The sequence below is a fragment of the Sylvia atricapilla genome, chromosome 20 (genome assembly GCF_009819655.1).
Source record: "Sylvia atricapilla isolate bSylAtr1 chromosome 20, bSylAtr1.pri, whole genome shotgun sequence".
In the NCBI taxonomy this organism is placed as follows: domain Eukaryota; kingdom Metazoa; phylum Chordata; class Aves; order Passeriformes; family Sylviidae; genus Sylvia; species Sylvia atricapilla.
Window position 1 is genome coordinate 5604794 of NC_089159.1, and position 18271 is coordinate 5623064.

At 55.5% G+C, this 18271-nt stretch overlaps 1 protein-coding gene across 1 annotated transcript; it reads right to left on the reverse strand.

Annotated features, from left to right (window-relative positions):
• Window positions 1-8677: 8677 nt before the first annotated feature.
• LOC136370047 (transmembrane protein 132E-like) lies at window positions 8678-17245 on the reverse strand. The gene is made up of 6 exons (XM_066333248.1): window positions 17026-17245; window positions 16477-16620; window positions 12913-13118; window positions 12014-12293; window positions 11744-11935; window positions 8678-11309 (listed from the first exon to the last, which is right to left on the reverse strand). Exons 1-6 carry the CDS (start codon window positions 17191-17193, stop codon window positions 10281-10283), a joined length of 2019 nt encoding a protein of 672 aa, XP_066189345.1. The 5' UTR covers window positions 17194-17245; the 3' UTR covers window positions 8678-10280.
• Window positions 17246-18271: the final 1026 nt, after the last annotated feature.

An 18271-nucleotide genomic window follows, 5' to 3' on the forward strand; every position in this document is an offset into this window, starting at 1 on the left:
CATCCCTCACATCTCACCTGAGCCAAGGCTGGGCCAGCCCCATGTGCTGCCCTGGCCATGGAGATGAACTTAAAGCTCTTAATGAGGTAAATGAAATTCATTAATCAAGGGGAACACAAGATCCTGCAGGGAAGGGTTCAGATAACCCCAGGTAATTCACCCACATGGCCCCAGGACCACCAAGAGCTCCCCCAGCTCCTGCCCTTGGCCTTTGGCGTGTCCCTCCTCCAGCCATTGTGAAACAGCCTGCATGGATGGAGATGACCCATCAGAAAACTTGTCCTGGGGTTTTGTATCTGCCCTTTCGTCTCATCCATGGAAGGCACCATGAGGGATGCACCTCAAAGTGATTTTGTTTTCTGGGACAAAGCCCATTTGTCCATCTCTCACATCTCACCTGAGCCAAGGCTGAGCCAGCCCCATGTGCTGCCCTGGCCGTGCAGGTGAAATTAAAGCTGTTAACGTGGTAAATGAAATCCATTAATCAAGGGGAACACGAGATCCTGCAGGGAAGGGTTCTCATTCATCCACTCCCTGCCACCTCTAATGGGGCTTCTGTTTTCCCAGCATCTTCATCTCACAGATGCAGAAATTCCAGCACTGAGCCCAGCTGGAAATTCCAAACTCTTCCTGCCCTCATCCCTTTGCATCCTCCAGATTGGGGAGGTTTCTAAGTGCAGCGTTCCTGCTCTCACTGACCCACCGGGAGAACCTGAGTGCTTTTAAAAGCAAGAAAATGACGATTTAAGCAGCTGATAACAGCTGAGCTTTGTTCTGGGAGGAATGGGGGGAATTCCGTGCAGGAATTCGGAGGGGGTGGCTGGGAATTGCACCTTGCCTTCAGAGCTGGAGCGTGCCCAGATCCACGGGCATCCCTCTGGGGAGATTTCAGCTCAGTTTGAGCCTAAGAGATGCCATGCCTCAGTTTCCCTGTTCAGTGTGAGGAAGCTCAGGTCTGTGGGGATGGCCACATGCCACATCTGGATGTCCAGGGCCTGATGGTGATGCCACATCTGGATGTCCAGGCCCATGGATCCTGTGCCAGGTGTGGTGCTGAAGGGCTGTTCCCAATTTTACTGCCTGTGACAAAGGCTCAAGCCCAGGCTGCTGTGCCCTTTCCACTCCCACCTCTCTTCACCCAGCCAAATTCCCGAATGGATTGGGCAGATCCCGAGGCCCTGGAGCCCAGAGGCAGAGCTGGGTGCAGTCAGCCCTTCCCCTCTCTGGGCTGCCAGGCAGCTCCATTAATTATTTTTATCCCTCTGCTGTTGGGATTGCTGTTCTGTGATCCCATTTAAAATCATTGATTATCCACCGAGGCCTCCAGAAGCAATTTGGAGCAATTGGAGCTGTTCTCTCACTGCAGATCACGTGCTGCTGGCAGCGAGAGGGGGCAAAGGGGGAAAGGAAGGCAAAGATCCATCCCTCACTCCATCCCACATCTCTGGAAGGCTGGGAGGGAGTTTGACTGTTGTGGGCTGGGAGCAGAGAGATGGTCTTGGCTCCTTTTATTGGGATTTATCCTGGATTTGCCAGCACAAAGGGTCTGCAGGACGGGGAAGATCCAAGGAGGGCCTTGAGGGTCAGAACTTGGGAATAAACTGGATTTTCCCAGCACAGTCCCAGCACTTGTGGGAAGTGTAACAGCCCCAGCAGCAGAGCTGGGAGCTCTTTTGCAGCTTGGCTTCAGAAGTTTCTCCTCTCCAGGGGCTCAGGTTTGAGGCCCTGGATGCCACCTTCCCTCCAGGCTGGCTTTGCCTCCTGTCTTCTGCTGTATCCTTGGAAAAACTCCTTTTTGGGGAGAGGAAGGGAAAGGACAAGGAAATTCCAACCTGATTAGAGGGAAATCTCTGCATCAGTGTGCTCAGAAACAAAACTTCCCCCAGCCCCATCAGGCACAAAACGATTTACAGGATCAAGGAGGAGGATAAAATATTCCAGCACTGTTGTTTTTTAGCAATAAATTTCCAGTACATTCAGAGCCCACCTGGAAAAGAGTTTCAGGTCTTCAGAAAGTGCCTCAAAAAGCACAATTAAGGTGGGTTTGGGGGTATCTGTGTCTTTTGAGTTATTAGATGAGAATGAAATGATGAGAGCCCTGGGAGGTGGCCCCAGAGAGGCTTTGCTGATGGATGGAGAACTCTCCAGGACAAACCCTAAATCCAAAAATCTGCTCGGGGAGAGAGCGAGAGGATCTGGGGGATGTGAGTGAGCAGAAACAAACTGTGAACGTTCTTCTTTGGGTGGAGAGAAAATAAATCAGCCATAAAACACCTACCTGAGAGCTCTGGTAATAACAGCTTTAAAACTACCTTCGTGAAGGGATCCTGCTGTTTTCCAGAGGGTTTGGGAGCTGCTTTTGGGAGGCTGGGATATGCTGGGATATGCCTATGCCCTGTTTGCATTGGCAGAGGTGAAGTGATGCTCTTTGGTGGCAAGGAAACACCTCAGAGGTGATGGGTTTTTGGTGAAATGATGCTGAATTTGTTGCTGCTGCTCCCAGAAATGCCTGGTTTGTGGTTTTCTCCCCCTTCCAAAGCTTTCTGCTGGAATGGAGGTCACCCTCAGGGCTTGTCCTGTGTTCTCACCTGGGCAGGATGCCCGGGCTGTGTGGGTGCCACACACAGCACCAGGGTGACCCAACCACTGCAACCAGCAAAAACCCCCGAGAAAACACCTCAGCAAAAACCCAAACCCTCCCAAGTTGTCAAGATCCCCAAATTCCCCATTTTTCTGTAGGGAAGAGGGAGATTTTTACATGATGAGCTGGAGCAGGAGGTTCTCCCACAGAGCAGGACCCTGAGCTGCCTCCCTCAGAGACCAAATCCTTCAAAGTGTCCCCAGAAGGGATCATTTCCATGCTGCAGGGCTCATCCTGGCTCTGGCTGTGCTGGATTCCACGCCTGTGCACCCCACAGCTTATTTCCAGAGGCATTTTGGCATCTCCAGCTGTTGGCAGAGGAGAGCCAAGGCCATTCCTGCCAGAGACCTCACAAACCCAATATCTCCTTTCCCAGCTATGCCAACAGCAGATTTATTTGTTTTTTTCTTTTTTTTTTTTCTTTTTCCTGGTTTTGGAGCAGCTGAGGGAAAAAACCCAACAAAAACAAACCAGAAATCACTTTCCAGAGACATCATCTGTGCTCTGTCTCTGTTCCAGTCAAAATCAAAAGGGCTCGGGTTGATTTCCAGCTTTTTAAGGTAAAAAATAAATAAACCCAATCAAAGGACGTGTCAGGGGGGAAGAAACTCCAGATCAAAAGATTGAGGCGGCTCATTGCGAGCCAAGGAAACGTGTCAAGAGGAAATATTTTAATTTCTGACTGCGGAGGTTTTTTCTGTCCTTTTCCTCCGGGAGTTTTCAGCCACAAACCATCAGGTGCAGCAGGGATAAATCCGAGGGGCTTGGAGCCACCCGGGACAGGGGTTAACAAAACCCAAAATAAACTCCTTTTGTTCCATGTAAAAAGTGTGGGAATGGTTGAGATCGTAGAGCTCTATTGGCACAAACGGGGTTTGGGATCCTAAATCATTGTGATTTAGAATCATGTTATGATTTAGAATCCCAAACAAAGCACAAAGCCGTTGGATTTTTAGTTGCAGTGGGTCACAAAGAAGAAAATTGCCTCTGTCCTCCTGCTCTTAGGGAGGAATGTAGAAGAGAATTTTTGAGAGAATTAAAAGAGATTCAAATTTGCAGAGCTGAACACAAACAAAACAGTTCAGTGCCTGATATTTGGTTGGTCCCAGAACAAATTTCGGGAAAAAAAAAAAAAACTAAAAAGGAACGTGCTAAAAGATTTGCTTGGAAATTAATGTGAAAAAGAAAGTGCCCTAAATAAAAAAATTAACCAAAGATAAAGCACTAAGCTGAATCAGGTATCATGTTCATATCTTTTTTTGTTTGCCTGCAGCAATGCAACCTTCCCTGTCAATTGATTAATAATAATAAGGAATTTGGGGCTGAAGGCGTCCAGGAGGGGTGGAAAGAGATGGTTTTTAAGGTCCCTTCCAACCCGAACCGTTCCATGAGCCAGCAGGTCCCTGTGGGAATTGGGATGGGGAGAGAGAACTTGGGATTGTTCACGGAGCCCTGAACCTCGTGCTTCCTTCCAGAGGGACTGGGATGAATCCAGAGGGGTTGGGGTCACCAGGACGGGGGTGAATGGGTGGGCACAACACACAGACATCAAAGGTTGGGTTACACTGACCCCAAAACAACATTTTCCCACCTCCACTGCGGATACAACTCAGAGAATCCCTTTCCCTAAGTAACCCCAGAGCCATCTGAGCAGCGATTTTTCCTCTTTTTTTTCTTTTTTCCCCAACTGGAGGGGGGAAACTGCGGCTCCTCCGTGTCCCCCCTCCCCAAACCCCCAAACCCCGGTTATTAATCTGCTCCTCGGGGTCCTGCCAGATAAAATGTATGTCACTGCGGGGACAGAAAGGGACGGGCTCGAGGGAAGCAGCGGGATCATTTCCATGGCATTGATCGGGGCAGAGCCGCTGCTGGCTCAGCACTTCGGAACCCCTGGATTTCATCAGCAGAGTGCTCAGAGCCTCGGCTAATTGGATTTGCCGTCGTTAGGGTGATCTATGCCTCCTCCAAGGATTCCCAGCACGGGCCTGGCTGGGATTTTTAGCAGAGACACGGAGCCAAAAAGTCCTGAACCGGCAAGGTCAGGCAGGGAAAAGAATCCTGGGATGTTCCAAAATCGGGACATCAAACATCGGGACATCACACACTGGGACATTCCCACCTGGAAAAGGCAGGGACAGAGCTGCAGCTGAGGTTTGGGCTGAGGGAGGGGTTTATTTTTAACCGGCGCCTTGCAAAGGGCAGAATCTGCAAATCCAGGGTCAGGGAGGGTGTAAAAAACACCGGCTGGGGTTAATTACTGAGCAGTGAATTGCTGACGCATTAATTAGGCTGCAGCATCCCAAACCGCGGCCCTGAGCCTGCCACGGACTAAAGGTGTGGCAGTGACGAGGTAAACTGAGGCACGGGTGGGTGAAGCTTTGTCACAGGGCCACCGAGAGGGGCTTTGAGGGGCTCTGCTCCTTGTCCCTGTCACGCTGCGCCGTGACAAAGATGCTGTTCCCATCCCCAGCTTGGTTTTCTCCAGATGTGTCTCAGTTTAAGCCACTTTTTCCTCAATCTGGTTTCTCCCCCCGTCGTGTGGAGCGGCTCTTTAGATTTCTAATGAAGACAGAGAGCCACGACCAAAACCAGCTGTAAAGCCGCTAATTTGCAGGGAATGAAAATCCTTTTTTATTTTCCCCTGGCCAAAAGGCTTTGCTTTACCCGACCTGGGGGGAAAAAAACCCCACCAAAAAAAAACCCATGAAAACCCACCCAAAACCCACACAACAAAAACAAACAACAAAAAAAGAACACCACCCCACAAAAAAAAAACCCAACCTCAACTTTGGACCCAAGCATGAGGAGAGCTCAGCTGTGCCTCAAAAATCAGACATTTGGGAGGTGTTTGCTCCCATGGGAAGAAGGAAAGGCTCCAGCCCTCCCAGCCTGGTTTTCCATCATGTCCAACAGGAGCCTTTCTCCGGCAGGGAACACAGACGGGTAATTGGGAGCCGTGTCACGGCGGGTCAGACAAGCTGCTCTTCCCTGACCTTTAAATCCAGAAACTCACCAAAATTGGGGCTTTTTCTACAGCCAGGCACGGCATCTGCTGCTCAGCCCTGCCCGGCTGTGCAGGATCCAGGAATAACTGGATTTATCCCAAGCATCCCTGTGAGCAGAGCTGGGACAGGAGACAGGGAATGCTGGCACGGGACCCTTGAGGACAGCAGGGTCACCTCCCGGCAGCGCCAGGATGATCCGGGAAATGATTCCCCGCCGTGCTGAGTCGGGGGAATGGAAACGAGCCCGGCTCCTTTACGGGAAACGGGGCAGCTCATTGAAAATGCAGCCGTGGTTAAAGGATCTGCCTCTCCCAAAAGACATCCCGAGGGCGGTGAAAGCCCAGAGGTTTGGAGGAGCAGCCTCTGTCCCAAAACGAAATATTCTCTGTCCCAGAGAATTCCTGAATGGTCCGGGTTGGAAAGGACCTTAAAGCTCGTTTAATTCCAATGACATGAGCAGAGACACCTTGCCCCACACCAGAAGACACCCAGAAAGGCCCCCAAATTCCTGGCAAGGCCAAAAGGAGTCCTGGAGAGCAGCAAAAGTTTCCAGCCAGCCCTGGAAAATATTTCAGAGGGGCTGCAGTCTCCTGCCATCCTTGGGGGATTCCTAGAAAAAGAAGAGAATTCACAGCAGGATCCTTGAGGAGGCTCCGTGGTGCTCCCGGGGGATTTGGGAACCAGGAGATTTCGGCAGCACAGAGGGATCCTCAGCTGGGAGGACGGGAAAAACAAGTCCCTCTCCCAAAATCTGGTATCTGCTGGGTTTTCCTATTCCCTGGAGCCCCTCAGAAGCCGGCCTCCAGCTGGTGCGGAGACGGGAGCATCCCTCCTCTCTCCCTAGGGAGGGATCTCCGCTGAGCCAGGCAGGAAAAAACAGCCGCGAGCCCCCAGAAATAATGGCGCAATTACCAAAGTAATTAAATCGCAAATCCTGCCCCGGTAATGTCAACAGCGGGGGCGGAGTGGGGACAGAGCCCGGGCCTGACGTGATTAAACTTCCCCGGGACAGACGGAGACTCTTCTTATCCCGGGAGATTGATCTCCCACGCTGTCGGGAATTTCCCTGGGATGTGGGGCAGCTCCGGGCGCAGTTTTGGGGTCCCGGTTCGAGGACAAATCCCACCCTGGGGACACCCTGGGGTCATCCCAAGGGGGTGGGATTGAGGGAAAAAGGGCCCTGAGCGAGGTTAGAGGTGGAGAGAAAACCCAAAGGATGAGGAAATGCTGGAGGAAAAGGGAAGGGGCTGAGCCCAGCACAGAATAATCCCGATTTTTCACTCTCCTGTGATCCCCCCTCTCTCTGAGCACACAGACATTGATACCCCGTGAGGTTTGTGGGGTTTGGGGGAGTCCAAAGGGTTTGTAAGGCACGGCTGGGGGCACCAAGCATCCCCTGGGGAGGTGAGGGGACATCAGGGCGCAGGTCCCCAGCTCTGCCTCCTCCTCACAGGTGGCTCCCGCAGCCTCACGAGGCCAAATTAAAATGCAAATATGTCCCTGCCTGCTGGGAACAGATAGTGAACCACTAAACAGGGAAAAGGCAGCTGGAATAAACACAGGGAGCACTGAGGGGAGCTGCTTTTTCATTATTTTACCCTTTTTTTGTTCTCTCTCTCTCTCTCTGTGACACTCTGGTTGGTTGGGGACTATTTAATGGGATCTGAGGCAATCAACGGGGAAGGTGCTGCGTTTTGGGGTGGCGCAGGTGGGTTTGGGGCTTGTCCCCACGAGTGCCACCAGCCCTCAGCTGCAACCTCCATCTCCTGACCTCCAACAGCACCCTGGGGTCTTTTTAAAAAAACATTATGTCCCAATTGGATCATTCCTATGGGAAAAAAATAAGCTGGCAGTGGCAGGAGTGAAGAGGACCAGACACCGTCAGAGCCTTCAGAGAGTTCCCACTTTCCTGGGGTTTGTCCCTGGGTGTTTTGCATTTGCTGATGGACTTCCAGGGCATCAGAACCCTGGAAAAAATCGGTGGGGAGATGCTTTCCTGATATTCCGAATTCCCAGAGGGACTGGGATGGTGGGTGAGACTCAGGGGAGTGCATTTAGGGTGTCTGTAAATGCACCCCTGCCCCTGAGCAAAGACTTTATATATTATACAGCCTTTATATAGATAGATAAATAGATAAATATTAAAATAAATCTATAAATAAATCTATAAAAATCTATAAATAAATCTATATGCACGCACGCATTAGAGATGCATATATATGTGTAAAGCCTAAATACATCCATATGTATGAAGTAGAAATATCCACATCTAAAGGTACCAATAAATAGATGGAGCTGCACAGAAGGGTTTGCTCTCCTCACCCTGAGCAGGGCTCTGCTCCCTCACCCAGGAATGGCTGGGATCAGGGACACTGGGATGCTGGGAATTGCCTGCAGGAGACGCCAGGGATGCTGCAGGACACAAACTTGGGGGCACAGAGCCCTGAGAGCCTCCTCCAGACACCGTGGGGCTGGGGGTGCTGCCTTCCCGAGGATGCTGAGCCGGATCCATCAGCTGGAATGGGGAGTGACGGGCTGGAAAACCACTGCTGATGCTCCGTGTCAGACCCTGGGCTTGGCTACGGCTGGGAGAGCAGCCAGGAGAAGTGGGAGAAGCTGGCAGTGGGGACAGCCCGTGCCAAGCCTGGCCACGCTCCCTGGTTCCCATGGATCTGTCCCTGTCGTCTCCAGCTTCCACCTCCACAGCCCCAGGACGTGCTCATGGATCAGAGTCAGACGCTTCCAGCCCTTATTGCAACGAGAAAATTGTATTCCACCCTTTCCTGACCTTTCCCTCCTCTCTTTTTTCTTCCCTTTTAAAATTTCCCCCCACATACAAATATTCATTTATGTTAATTGAGCGAGGAGATTTGGCAGTTCCAGGCAGGGGAAGCAGCTGCCTTAATTTTGCTGCTCAGAGCCACAATCAGCTCCGTGGCTGGTTCAGATAAGGGGGCAGAGTAAAACCAACTCCTTGGATGTCCTGACTGCCCTCTGGGCAGGCCTCAGCCCCTCCTGTACTCCTATTTATATTTATATGTATATATATATGGATATAGAAAACCAGCATAAAGCTCTCAGGTAAATTTTAAGGCCACCCAGGGGAGAAATTTCCACAGACCCAAAAGTGATAAACTCCTTAAAGAGGCTTTTGAAACACCACACACCACAGCTCACCTGCCAGGGAAACTGAGGCACAGGTGGGGCTGCTCTCTGCCCATCCAAGAGGGGAAGATTTTGGAGGGCAAACCCTCAAAACCACAGCTTTGACCCCAAAATGCTCAGTCAAAGCTGAGCCAGCTCCCAGCAGACCCCACAGCCACCAGAGCTCAGCCCCAAACCCACTGTGAACCCCCAACCCAGGCACCACAGCAGAGACAGGGCCCATGACAGTGCTGCCACTTGGTTTTTGTTTCGGTTTTTTTCCTTTTCTGGTCTTTTATTTAAGAAAAAAAAATAAAAATAAAACAAAACAAAACCCAAAAAAAAGAAAAAAAAGAAAAAAAAATAGAGACACAGTGGTGGGTAACTTTCGATCCAGAAATAATCTGCTGCCAGCCTCCAATGGTGATGCTGGGGGCGACCCTGTCCCCACATGCTCAGTGCCCATGGGGACAGTGGCACAGCCCAGGGTCCCCGGGTGTCCCCCCCAGGCTGGGGGATGCTCCACACTGGGCTGGGAGATGGGGTGGCCCTGGAGGTGGCCCCAGCACGGGGGGCCCGGGAGGCAGCGGGTTATGGCAGTCAGAAGGCACCACACAGGCTGAGCCTGCCCCGGGCATCCCTGCTGGGACAACTGGGACAACTGGGCTGCCACCGGGACACACAGGCCAGGTCCCATCGAGGGTGTCCCCGGGGCACTGGGAAGCCCCCACACCACACTCCCATCCCATTCCAGCACTGGGAAGGGGCACAAAGCGGTGGCCGGCCCTGGAGGCCCCAGCAGGGCTGTGGGGTGGGGGGGTTCAGCGCTGGCCCCATGGCTGGGACAGAGGGACAGGCAGGGTGGGCAGCAAATGTCCCAACTGGTCACCCCCAAACTGCCCAGGCAGCCAGGGAGCGGGGCACAGCGGGAATTTGGGGCTGGTGATGGGGACAGCAGTGCCCTGGGCCCGTGGCTGTTGTGCCCCCCACTCCTGCCTCCCCCAGCATCACCCAGTGTGGGCTCACACCAAAAAACCACGGTGTGGCCCTGCACTCACCTCCAAAATTGTGCAACTGAGCGCGGCAAAGGCTGGGGGAGACCCTTGGGAAGCCCTCACCCACCACCTCCCTGCTGGGTTCCAGGGGGAAAACGGGATCTGTCCCCTCTCCCAGCCCCTTCCCGGCAGGACCCACAGCCTCGCCCTGCCGGGGCCACACGCACGCCCTGAGCTGTGACCCCATCCCCGGCACGCGTGTGCTGCTGCCTCCCCTGGGAAAACCAGCGGTGGGGGGAAAAGGGCGAGAACTGAAAAAACGCCCCCTCGGAGGTGCCTTTAGGGCGGGGTGAGGAGGTGAGATGTGCGGAAGGAGGAGCCGAGGGCGGGTGCCCGGCCCCGGGGAAGCGTGGTGGCGCGGCGTGGCACGGCGTGGCGTGGCGTGGCACAGCGTGGCGGCCCCTCCCTCCCGCCCCCGACCCCGCTGCCCCTGCGTTAAGCGATCTCCTTGATCCTGCGGATGTAGTTGTGGAGCTCCTCGGGGTCCTGCAGCCCCATGTCCTGGCACACCCACTCCAAGTCCTCCTCGTCGGCGATGGGGATGGAGTTGTAGGCCAGCTCGTCCGAGGGCATGGTGGCGAAGGTGGTGAACTTCACCCGCTTCCGTTTGGAGGTGGGCGAGTTGAGCGGGTCCTCGCTCTGGTCCCGCGTGGAGCCCCCCGAGGAGCCGTCCCCGCGCCCGTGCACCTGGCTCTGCACGCTGGTCTGCGAGCTCCCGCTGCTGTGGTGGTCCCCGTGGCAGCAGGTCTGCACGTTTTCCAGCGGGTTCCCCGGGCTCTCGGGCTGCGGGGAGAGGTCATTGTGAGCCCTCAAGGGCTGCCCGTTGCCCAGGAAGACCCAGTGGTGGGAATGGTCCATATTGGTCTGGCCTTCCGGCGGGATGCGCTTGTGCCGGTACTTGAGCACAAAGACGATGCAGTTGATGAGGAAGACCAAGATGGCCAGGCAGAAGACGCCCAGCAGGGCGTACATCCCGATCTCCAGGTCCGTCAGCCCCCGCGTCACCTGCACGAAGCCGGTGGGGATGGTGGGGAAGTCCTCGGTGGGGTGAGACGCGCCGGACACCCGGCTGTCCACGCTGGGGTCCGCTTTCCTGTCCACCTCTGCCCGCAGGGTGGTGCTGGCCCCGGCCTCCCCCAGCCCCGGCCTGCTGGACACGTGGTCGTAGTCGTAGGTGGGGTCCTCCTCGGAGCCAAAGTGGACACGCACGGTGGCCAAGGCCGTGGAGAGGACACTCTTGCGCTTGGTCTTCTGGCAGCTCTCGCAGATGACCAGCTCCGCCCGCAGCAGCTCCCCCGAGCCCTCGCTCTCGGCCACCACCAAGGGGAACGCCCTGTCCTGGGTCACTGACACCACCTTCTCGTCCAGGCTGCTCACCACCAGGTTGTAGTCCTTGGGGTCGTACAGGGACAGGGGGGCCGTGGTGCCGTCGCTGTAGGAAATCCACAGGCTCAGCAGCGCTTCCTGCGGGACCAACACAGGCACCGGTTGCCCAGCAGGAGGCCAGTCCCACCTGCAGCCCTTTGTCCAATCCCACCCTCCACCTCTCCACACAATTCACCCTTTATCCCTCCATAATCCGTCTTGTTCCAAACATTCCCTGCTTTTTCTCCTCAGCCTGTTCTCTCCATGTTCCCCATGCTTGCCCAGGCTCAACCCAAATCCGAGCGGTGCCAGATGTGGTTACCAGGAGCTGAATAGGATTCCATCCCTTCCTCTTTGTCCCCACAGTTGTGTCCTGTCCCCAGGCTTGGATTCACAGGTCTCTGTGAGGGTTTCTGGGGTGTTTTGGGGTCACCAGGGTGTCATGAGCACCGTGTGTGTTGTGTGGGCAGGATTTGGGAGGAGGGGCTTGCACCCCAGGTTCCCCCTCAAGCCTGGATGCCCCCCGGCCTCACCTGCTTGAAGAAGCTCAGGGTTTGCTGCACGGACGTGCGGGCGATGATGGTGTGGCTGTTGCCAGGGCTGGGGTGGAGGGACAGCGAGAGGCTGGAGACCACCTGGGCCTTCAGGTCCGTGATGCTGACCTTCTCCTCCGCCACCGTCACCAGCGTCTCGCCCAGCACCGCCTCCACCAGCGGGGACACCACCTGCAGGGGACCAGGGTCCTGTCACCACCTGCCACCCCCAGCCAGGCTGGCAGAGCGGGGAAAGGTGGCCAGGGGTACCTTGAAGAGGGTGGTGCCCGGCTCCCGCCCGGCCAGCGTGGAGCTGTCCACCATGTGGGCCACCCGCGGGTCGTCCACGCGCATGAAGTCGCTGACCAGGTCGGTGACCTCCACCAGCCAGTCCGGCCCCAGCATGGTGACCACCTGGCCCGTGCCCTCGGCCGCCGTGGTGTGGAACTGGGTGAAGACCTGCAGCGTGGAGTGCTGGTACTGCAGGGCACAGCCCCGGCTCTGCTTCCGCTCATCCTCGTCCTCCTCGTGCTCGCTGTCCCGCACCGACCTGCGGGAGGGATGGATGGAGGGATGGATGGATGGATGGAGGGATGGATGGAGGGATGGAGGGATGGAGGGATGGATGGATGGACAGGGCAGTGGGTAGGCAGTGCTGCCAAACTCCCCATACCATGCGTCCTCAGCACCACCCCCAGGAAAGGTGGCCAATCAGGGAAAAATGAGATGTCACCAAAAAATGGTGTCTCCTGGGCAAAAGATGCCCATTGTCCACGAGGGATTCAAGGGATTTAGCAGGAAGTGGTAACAGCAGTGTCACCAGCATCTCTGCCCACTAACCAAATGAGAGGACAAGGTTTCTCTGCTTAGGATGGGCACCTGGAGGTCTCTAGACCTCAAAAAAGGGGCTTTAGAGTTTGGCTGTTCCGAGTTTCATCAAGGCAACTTTTGACCACTGCCAAGGAGGGATGTTCTCCACCAACCTCACCATGAAATTTTTCCTTCCCCATAACTCATGTCCATGACCCCTTCCCTTTCCACCAAAGACCCCTGAGATGCCTCTGTCCCCACCACCTTTAAAACCTCCTCATGAAGTAGCCGAGCAAGGCAATTAACCCACCTCCACCTCGCCTTCCCCAGTCTGACCAGCGCAGCTCCTCAGCACCCACCTCCTGTCCGGCAGGATGGGCACCCTCCAGCCCTTGACCTGGCTCAGCCGGGCGTCCGAGAGCTCGATGTGCAGGGGCAGTTTGGGCACCCACACCGTCATCTCCAGCGGGGCCGACAGGTGCTCGTAGGTGAAGGTGACCCGGGCGCTCATGGAGCCCCGCGACTCCTTCCCGCTGACGAAGACGTAGTCACAGCTGCTGGAAACCTGTGGGGCAAGAGAGGGTGGGGATGGTCCTGTGGGCACAGTTGAGATCCTGGCAGGAGGCTGGAGGAGCAGAAGGTCACCCGGCATGAATCCGGTTCATGCCGGCCCCTGGAGCAGGGATGATCCCTCCTCCCAGAGATCCTGCTCAGGGGGAGATCCACACCCCGTGTCCATCATCCAAAGTGTCTCCTGACCCAAATCCTCCTGAGGCACAAATCTGTGTCCACCATGCAAAGTGTCCCTTGACCCAGGTGCTCCAGCCAGCCCTCACTCTCTCCCACCTGATCAAGAGCCTCCACTTGGTGCCTCAGTTTCTCTTTGGCCTTCACACTGAATTGTCCTTGAGCTAGAGGCACCCATGGATGCTTCAGGTTGCAAATTGCTCAACCTGGAAATTTGTCCCAGAGTCTCCTCCAGAGGGATCAAGCGCAGATTCCTCTTGTGCCTTGTCCCTGTCCCTCCTGCTCACCCCACAGCAAGATTCCTGTGGTCTGAATGAATCCTCCTGTTCCTCCTCTCCCTCCTCCTCTTTTTAATTTCCACTTATGCAAATGCCATTAGTGAAATTCGCTATAAAACAAATCCATCCTGCGGGGGGTCACTCATTACCGCCCACCTGAGCCCATTAAGGAGCTCTGGGGACACCAGGGCAGCATCTCCTGGGGTTTGAGCTCAGGGCACCAGCCAACAGCGCCTTCCCAGCCAGGGTGGCAGAAGACAACCAGAAAAGGACTCCAACCTCTCATCTGCAGCCTCACAGCCCAACCCCAACCCCTTGTCAGGAATTGCCTCTGATTTGCTCATGCTGGAGGAGAACTCGTTTGCTCAGCCAGCAGCACTGAGCACCTCAACAGCACAGGAGAGCTGATTTCCAGCAATCGAGAATGGCTGGATTCTCTGATGGCTGATAAAGGGTTGAGGCCAGGCTGCAGGTGGCTGACAGCAGAGGTGACAGCATCCATGGCTCTCTCCCAGCCTATTCCTTGAGCACCTGTGGGCAGCCAGATGCATTTCTGAGCCCACAGCAGGGTTTGACTTGTACAACAGCTCCAGGAGCCCCCTGCACGGTGTCCATGGCCCCCTGGGGCTGGTGGAGGAGGCAGAGCCCTGGAGCTGGGCTCCTGGGGACACCTCTGAGCACAGGAGGGAAGGGCGATGCAGGAGGGTTTGTCCCTTGTCTTCCTATCAGAGGCACCAGCTCAGCAAGTCTGACAAGACAATCTCATCTGTGGCGAGGCAGCGCCTGAATAAAGATGAGCTCCCAGGTGAATCCTGCAGCAGAGGATCTCTGGATATTGTGCCATTTATCACAATAAACACGATGGGCTCTGCTTGCATTACCTCGGCTAATAAAGCCCCCGGCACCTCCTTCTGGGCACCACTTGCTCTGCAGCCGGGAGGGGGCTGGAACTATGACAACAAAAAATCCCTGCACACCAGGCCTGTCCCGAAGATGGAGTGACTGCAGATTAGCTGGGAAATGAAGCTTGTTGGGGGAAACTTCCCGGATTTACGGCGAGGTGTCAGGAACAGAAAGGCTGAGGGCTGCCTGGGCTCCCAGCCAAGGCACCGCTGCCTCCGCTGCTGTAGCCAGGAGATCCCAGCTTGGCACAGGGACAGCCTTGGGATCAAGGGGACACATGTTCTCCAAGGCCCCCAGGAGTGGGGAGAGCCACCACGGTCCTGGTGGTGGCTGTGGGTGAGCAGGATCTGTCCCACTGAGCTCCTGGGGGGTTCTCCAGGGGATGTGGAGTGTGAGGTTCTCAGAAGGGTCACATACAGGTGGGGTTGAGCATCTCCCACCCCCTGTGTGTCCCTCCACAGCCCCACCCTTTTTAAAAAGAGGGGGTGATTTCCACACGACCCTGAGTGGTGATGTCCTCCCGTACACCGTTGTCACCCTGTGTCACCACAGAAGGGGATGAGCACGACAACTCCCACTCGTGCTCTCCCACCACATCCTCCAGAGCCACGTCCACACCGAGCCCAGGACAAATCCCACGTTACACAAGAGAGCAACCACCGGGGAGCCACACCAGCTCCCAGTCCGCCCTCACGTTAAATTATTTACAGTAACAGATAGCACATCCCACTCCGTAAGCTGTGATTTATGGAGCAGGTTTAGAGCCCTGACACCGCAATCATACTCCCCGATCTCAGCAGGTAACTGAGAGCTCCCTCGGAAATGAAGCTCCAACACAAACACCAAATAACTCAGCGAGAAATTGCGCAGGGCTCCGAGCAGGATGAGAGCCGGGGCCGGAGGGCTGCTCCCTGCATTATTCATCCCGGCTCCTGGGCATGTGCCTGCTCCCCCCAGGTCTGGGGACAGAGTGTCAATAGATTTATGAGCAGAAAGGCAGCACATTAAACAGTTTAAGTGTCTTGGAGTCCATCCTGAAGTGTATTATTGCTCCAGTGTTTTATCACACTGGGGAGGACTGGGCTCCATAAATTAGAGCCGGTCCTGTAAATCCCATGGATCTGAGTTTTAGTCAAGAACTCGGGTCAGCACTCTGTGGCACTGGGTGTCCCCCGTGGTGGGTGACACGGCCCCACGGGCAGCAAATCCCAGCAGGGACAGGGATCTGCCATCACCCCTGTGGCAAAGAGGACAATCCAGACCCCTTCCCTGCCTCTGCCCACCCCAGAGGGAACATGGAAAGGGAGAGCTGGCTGGGTGCATGCAGGGAGAGGGGTGGGAGGTGTTTGGGAGAAGGGAATGATGTCTGGGGGTGGATGGATGGATGGATGGAAATGGTGGCAGAATGACACGGGCAGGTGGGCAGATGGATTTATTCAGGGATGGAAAAATGTATATGGATGAACGGGGCTGGTGATGGAAAACTGGAGGGTTCGAGGATCAAGGGCTGTCTCGGTGGCTGGGGCAGGGAGCCTTTGGCATTGGCCCCATCGGCACCTCTCCCACCTGGACCTTCCCCCTCAGCTCCTCTTTTCCCTCCATCATTCCCATCTTGCCAGTCCCCAGCCCAGCATCTGATCCAATCGGGACATCAATGTCACTCCAAGGCAGGCAGCGATGGGGACATGCAGCTCAGCCCACAGTGACAACATTTCCCCTTATCAGCACTGAGTGTTGTGATAACCCACAGTCACTGCTGCTGCCAGTGTGGGAGCATCCCGTGGCCTCCTTGGGGACAGTGACAAAGTGTCTTGTCCTTCTCCCAGCAGACCCCATGGAGAATCTTGCAGACTGGAGCCACCCAAGGGACAACACTTGGTTTGGGTGGGTTGTGAACCGCATCAGCTGTGACACCAGCCCAGGGTGCTGTTGGGGTCCTGGAGGAACCGCAGCCACTCATGAGGGTCACAAGACCCCCCCAGTCCCCACACCCACCTTGATGATGTCCTCGTTGTTGGACTTGCACTCCACCATGGCCGAGACATCCACGATGACGCCGCTGAGTTCGATGGCGATGACCTTCACGGGAATGGCCACCGTGCGCCCCGTCAGGATGGCGGTGTTGATGATCTCTGTGTCCTGGGGGTGGCATGGAAAGGGCAGCACCGTGTCAGAGGGCAGCCTGTCCCATCTGGGGCAGAGAGGGACCTGGGTGTGGGCGGGATGGATGGATGGATGGATGGATGGATGGATGGATGGATGGATGGATGGAGAGATGGATGGAGAGATGGATGGAGGGATGGATGGATGGATGGATGGATGGATGGATGGATGGATGGATGGATGGATGGATGGAGAGATGGATGGAGGGATGGATGGATGGATGGATGGATGGATGGATGGATGGATGGATGGAGAGATGGATGGATGGACAGATCAATGGACAGATGGATGATGGAGAGGTGCTATATGGCAGATGATCAATCCCTCAGTGTATCCCAACCCCTCAGAGCGGGTAACAGCTGAGGGCAGGAACCTGCTCACCATGGCCAGGGGCACGATGGCCCTGATGTCCCTCTGGATGACCGTCAGCTCCGTGACCACCTTCTCCAGGTCGGGTGGGGGGTTGCGGCCCCGGTAGTCGATGTGCCACATGATGCGGCGTGTCACCGACTGGCTCGTGAAGTTCTCCATCTCGAAATCCAGCTGCATGATCTCAGACGAGGAGTCCCCATCCCTGGGCAGGGGGACAGGAGGAGGGGACACGGTCAAGCAGCTGTTGCAGATCCCACAGACACCCCAGATAAGCACCAGGCCATCATATTCCCCAGCAGGTCTCCTTGGTGTCCCCAGGCTGCTAAGGGGGACAGTGCAGTGGGTGCCACCCAAAGCCAGCCACCCTGACCCCCACCCCTGCAGAGGCTGCTCCAATGGGATCCTGCAAATTCCTACAGGAATCTCCCCAGTGGGAGAGAGAAATGTTTTCCACCACCTCTCCCAGCAGGACAAAAAACCTCATCAGCTCTTCTGGGTGACATCAGAGGGTGGGCATGTGGCCATGGCCTTGGGGGACAGTGAGTGGCTGCAGGTGCTGGCCTTGTCTCCCTGACTCCAGCAGTGTGGATGGATTTACTGCTCCTGCCTGGACACTCATGTCCCACAGGTCACATCCCTGTGTCCCACACCCAGAGCACTCAGGAATGACAAATTAGTGTCAACACATGAGCTCAGCCCAAGCTGTTGATTTTAGAGGCTCTTCCAAGGGGGTCTCACAGGGAAACTGAGTCACGGGAGAAAGAAGTTCCAGTGTAGACAGCAGGTGGGACAGCACTGAGCTGGGACATGGGACAGGGCTGTTCCCCAGGCTGTGAGGGAGGATGGGCAGGGGACAGGGGAGGTGGACAGAACCAGCAGGGGAGAACAGCCCTGAATCCATCCCTCCCTCCCTCCATCCATCCATCCATCCATCCATCCATCCATCCATCCATCCCTCCATCCCTCCATCCATCCCTCCCTCCATCCATCCATCCATCCATCCCTCCATCAGCTCAGCAAATACACACCAGTGCCAGGGCTGAGGACAGCAGGGCACAGAGCTAAAGGACAGGGAGTGACCTCTGGGGTGTCCCCGAGGCAGGACAGGGTGGAGAGGATGCCAAACCCAGCACGTGGTGCCAGACTAAGGGACAGGTTGATGTCCATCTGCATCATGGCTTGGACACAACCCCACAGCAGCAGCACAAATCACTCCTTCACCCCGTCCCTATAGTCAAACCTCCCCAGAGCTGAC

Coding starts and splice junctions, on each gene's coding strand:
- LOC136370047 (XM_066333248.1), bottom strand. CDS start 17,193: ATGCAGCTGGATTTCGAGATGGAGAACTTCACGAGCCAGTCGGTGACA. Junction 13,119..16,476: donor ACAACGAGGACATCATCAAG/GTGGGTGTGGGG, acceptor CTTGCCCCACAG/GTTTCCAGCAGCTGTGACTA. Junction 11,310..11,743: donor CCCTGAGCTTCTTCAAGCAG/GTGAGGCCGGGG, acceptor TTGGTCCCGCAG/GAAGCGCTGCTGAGCCTGTG.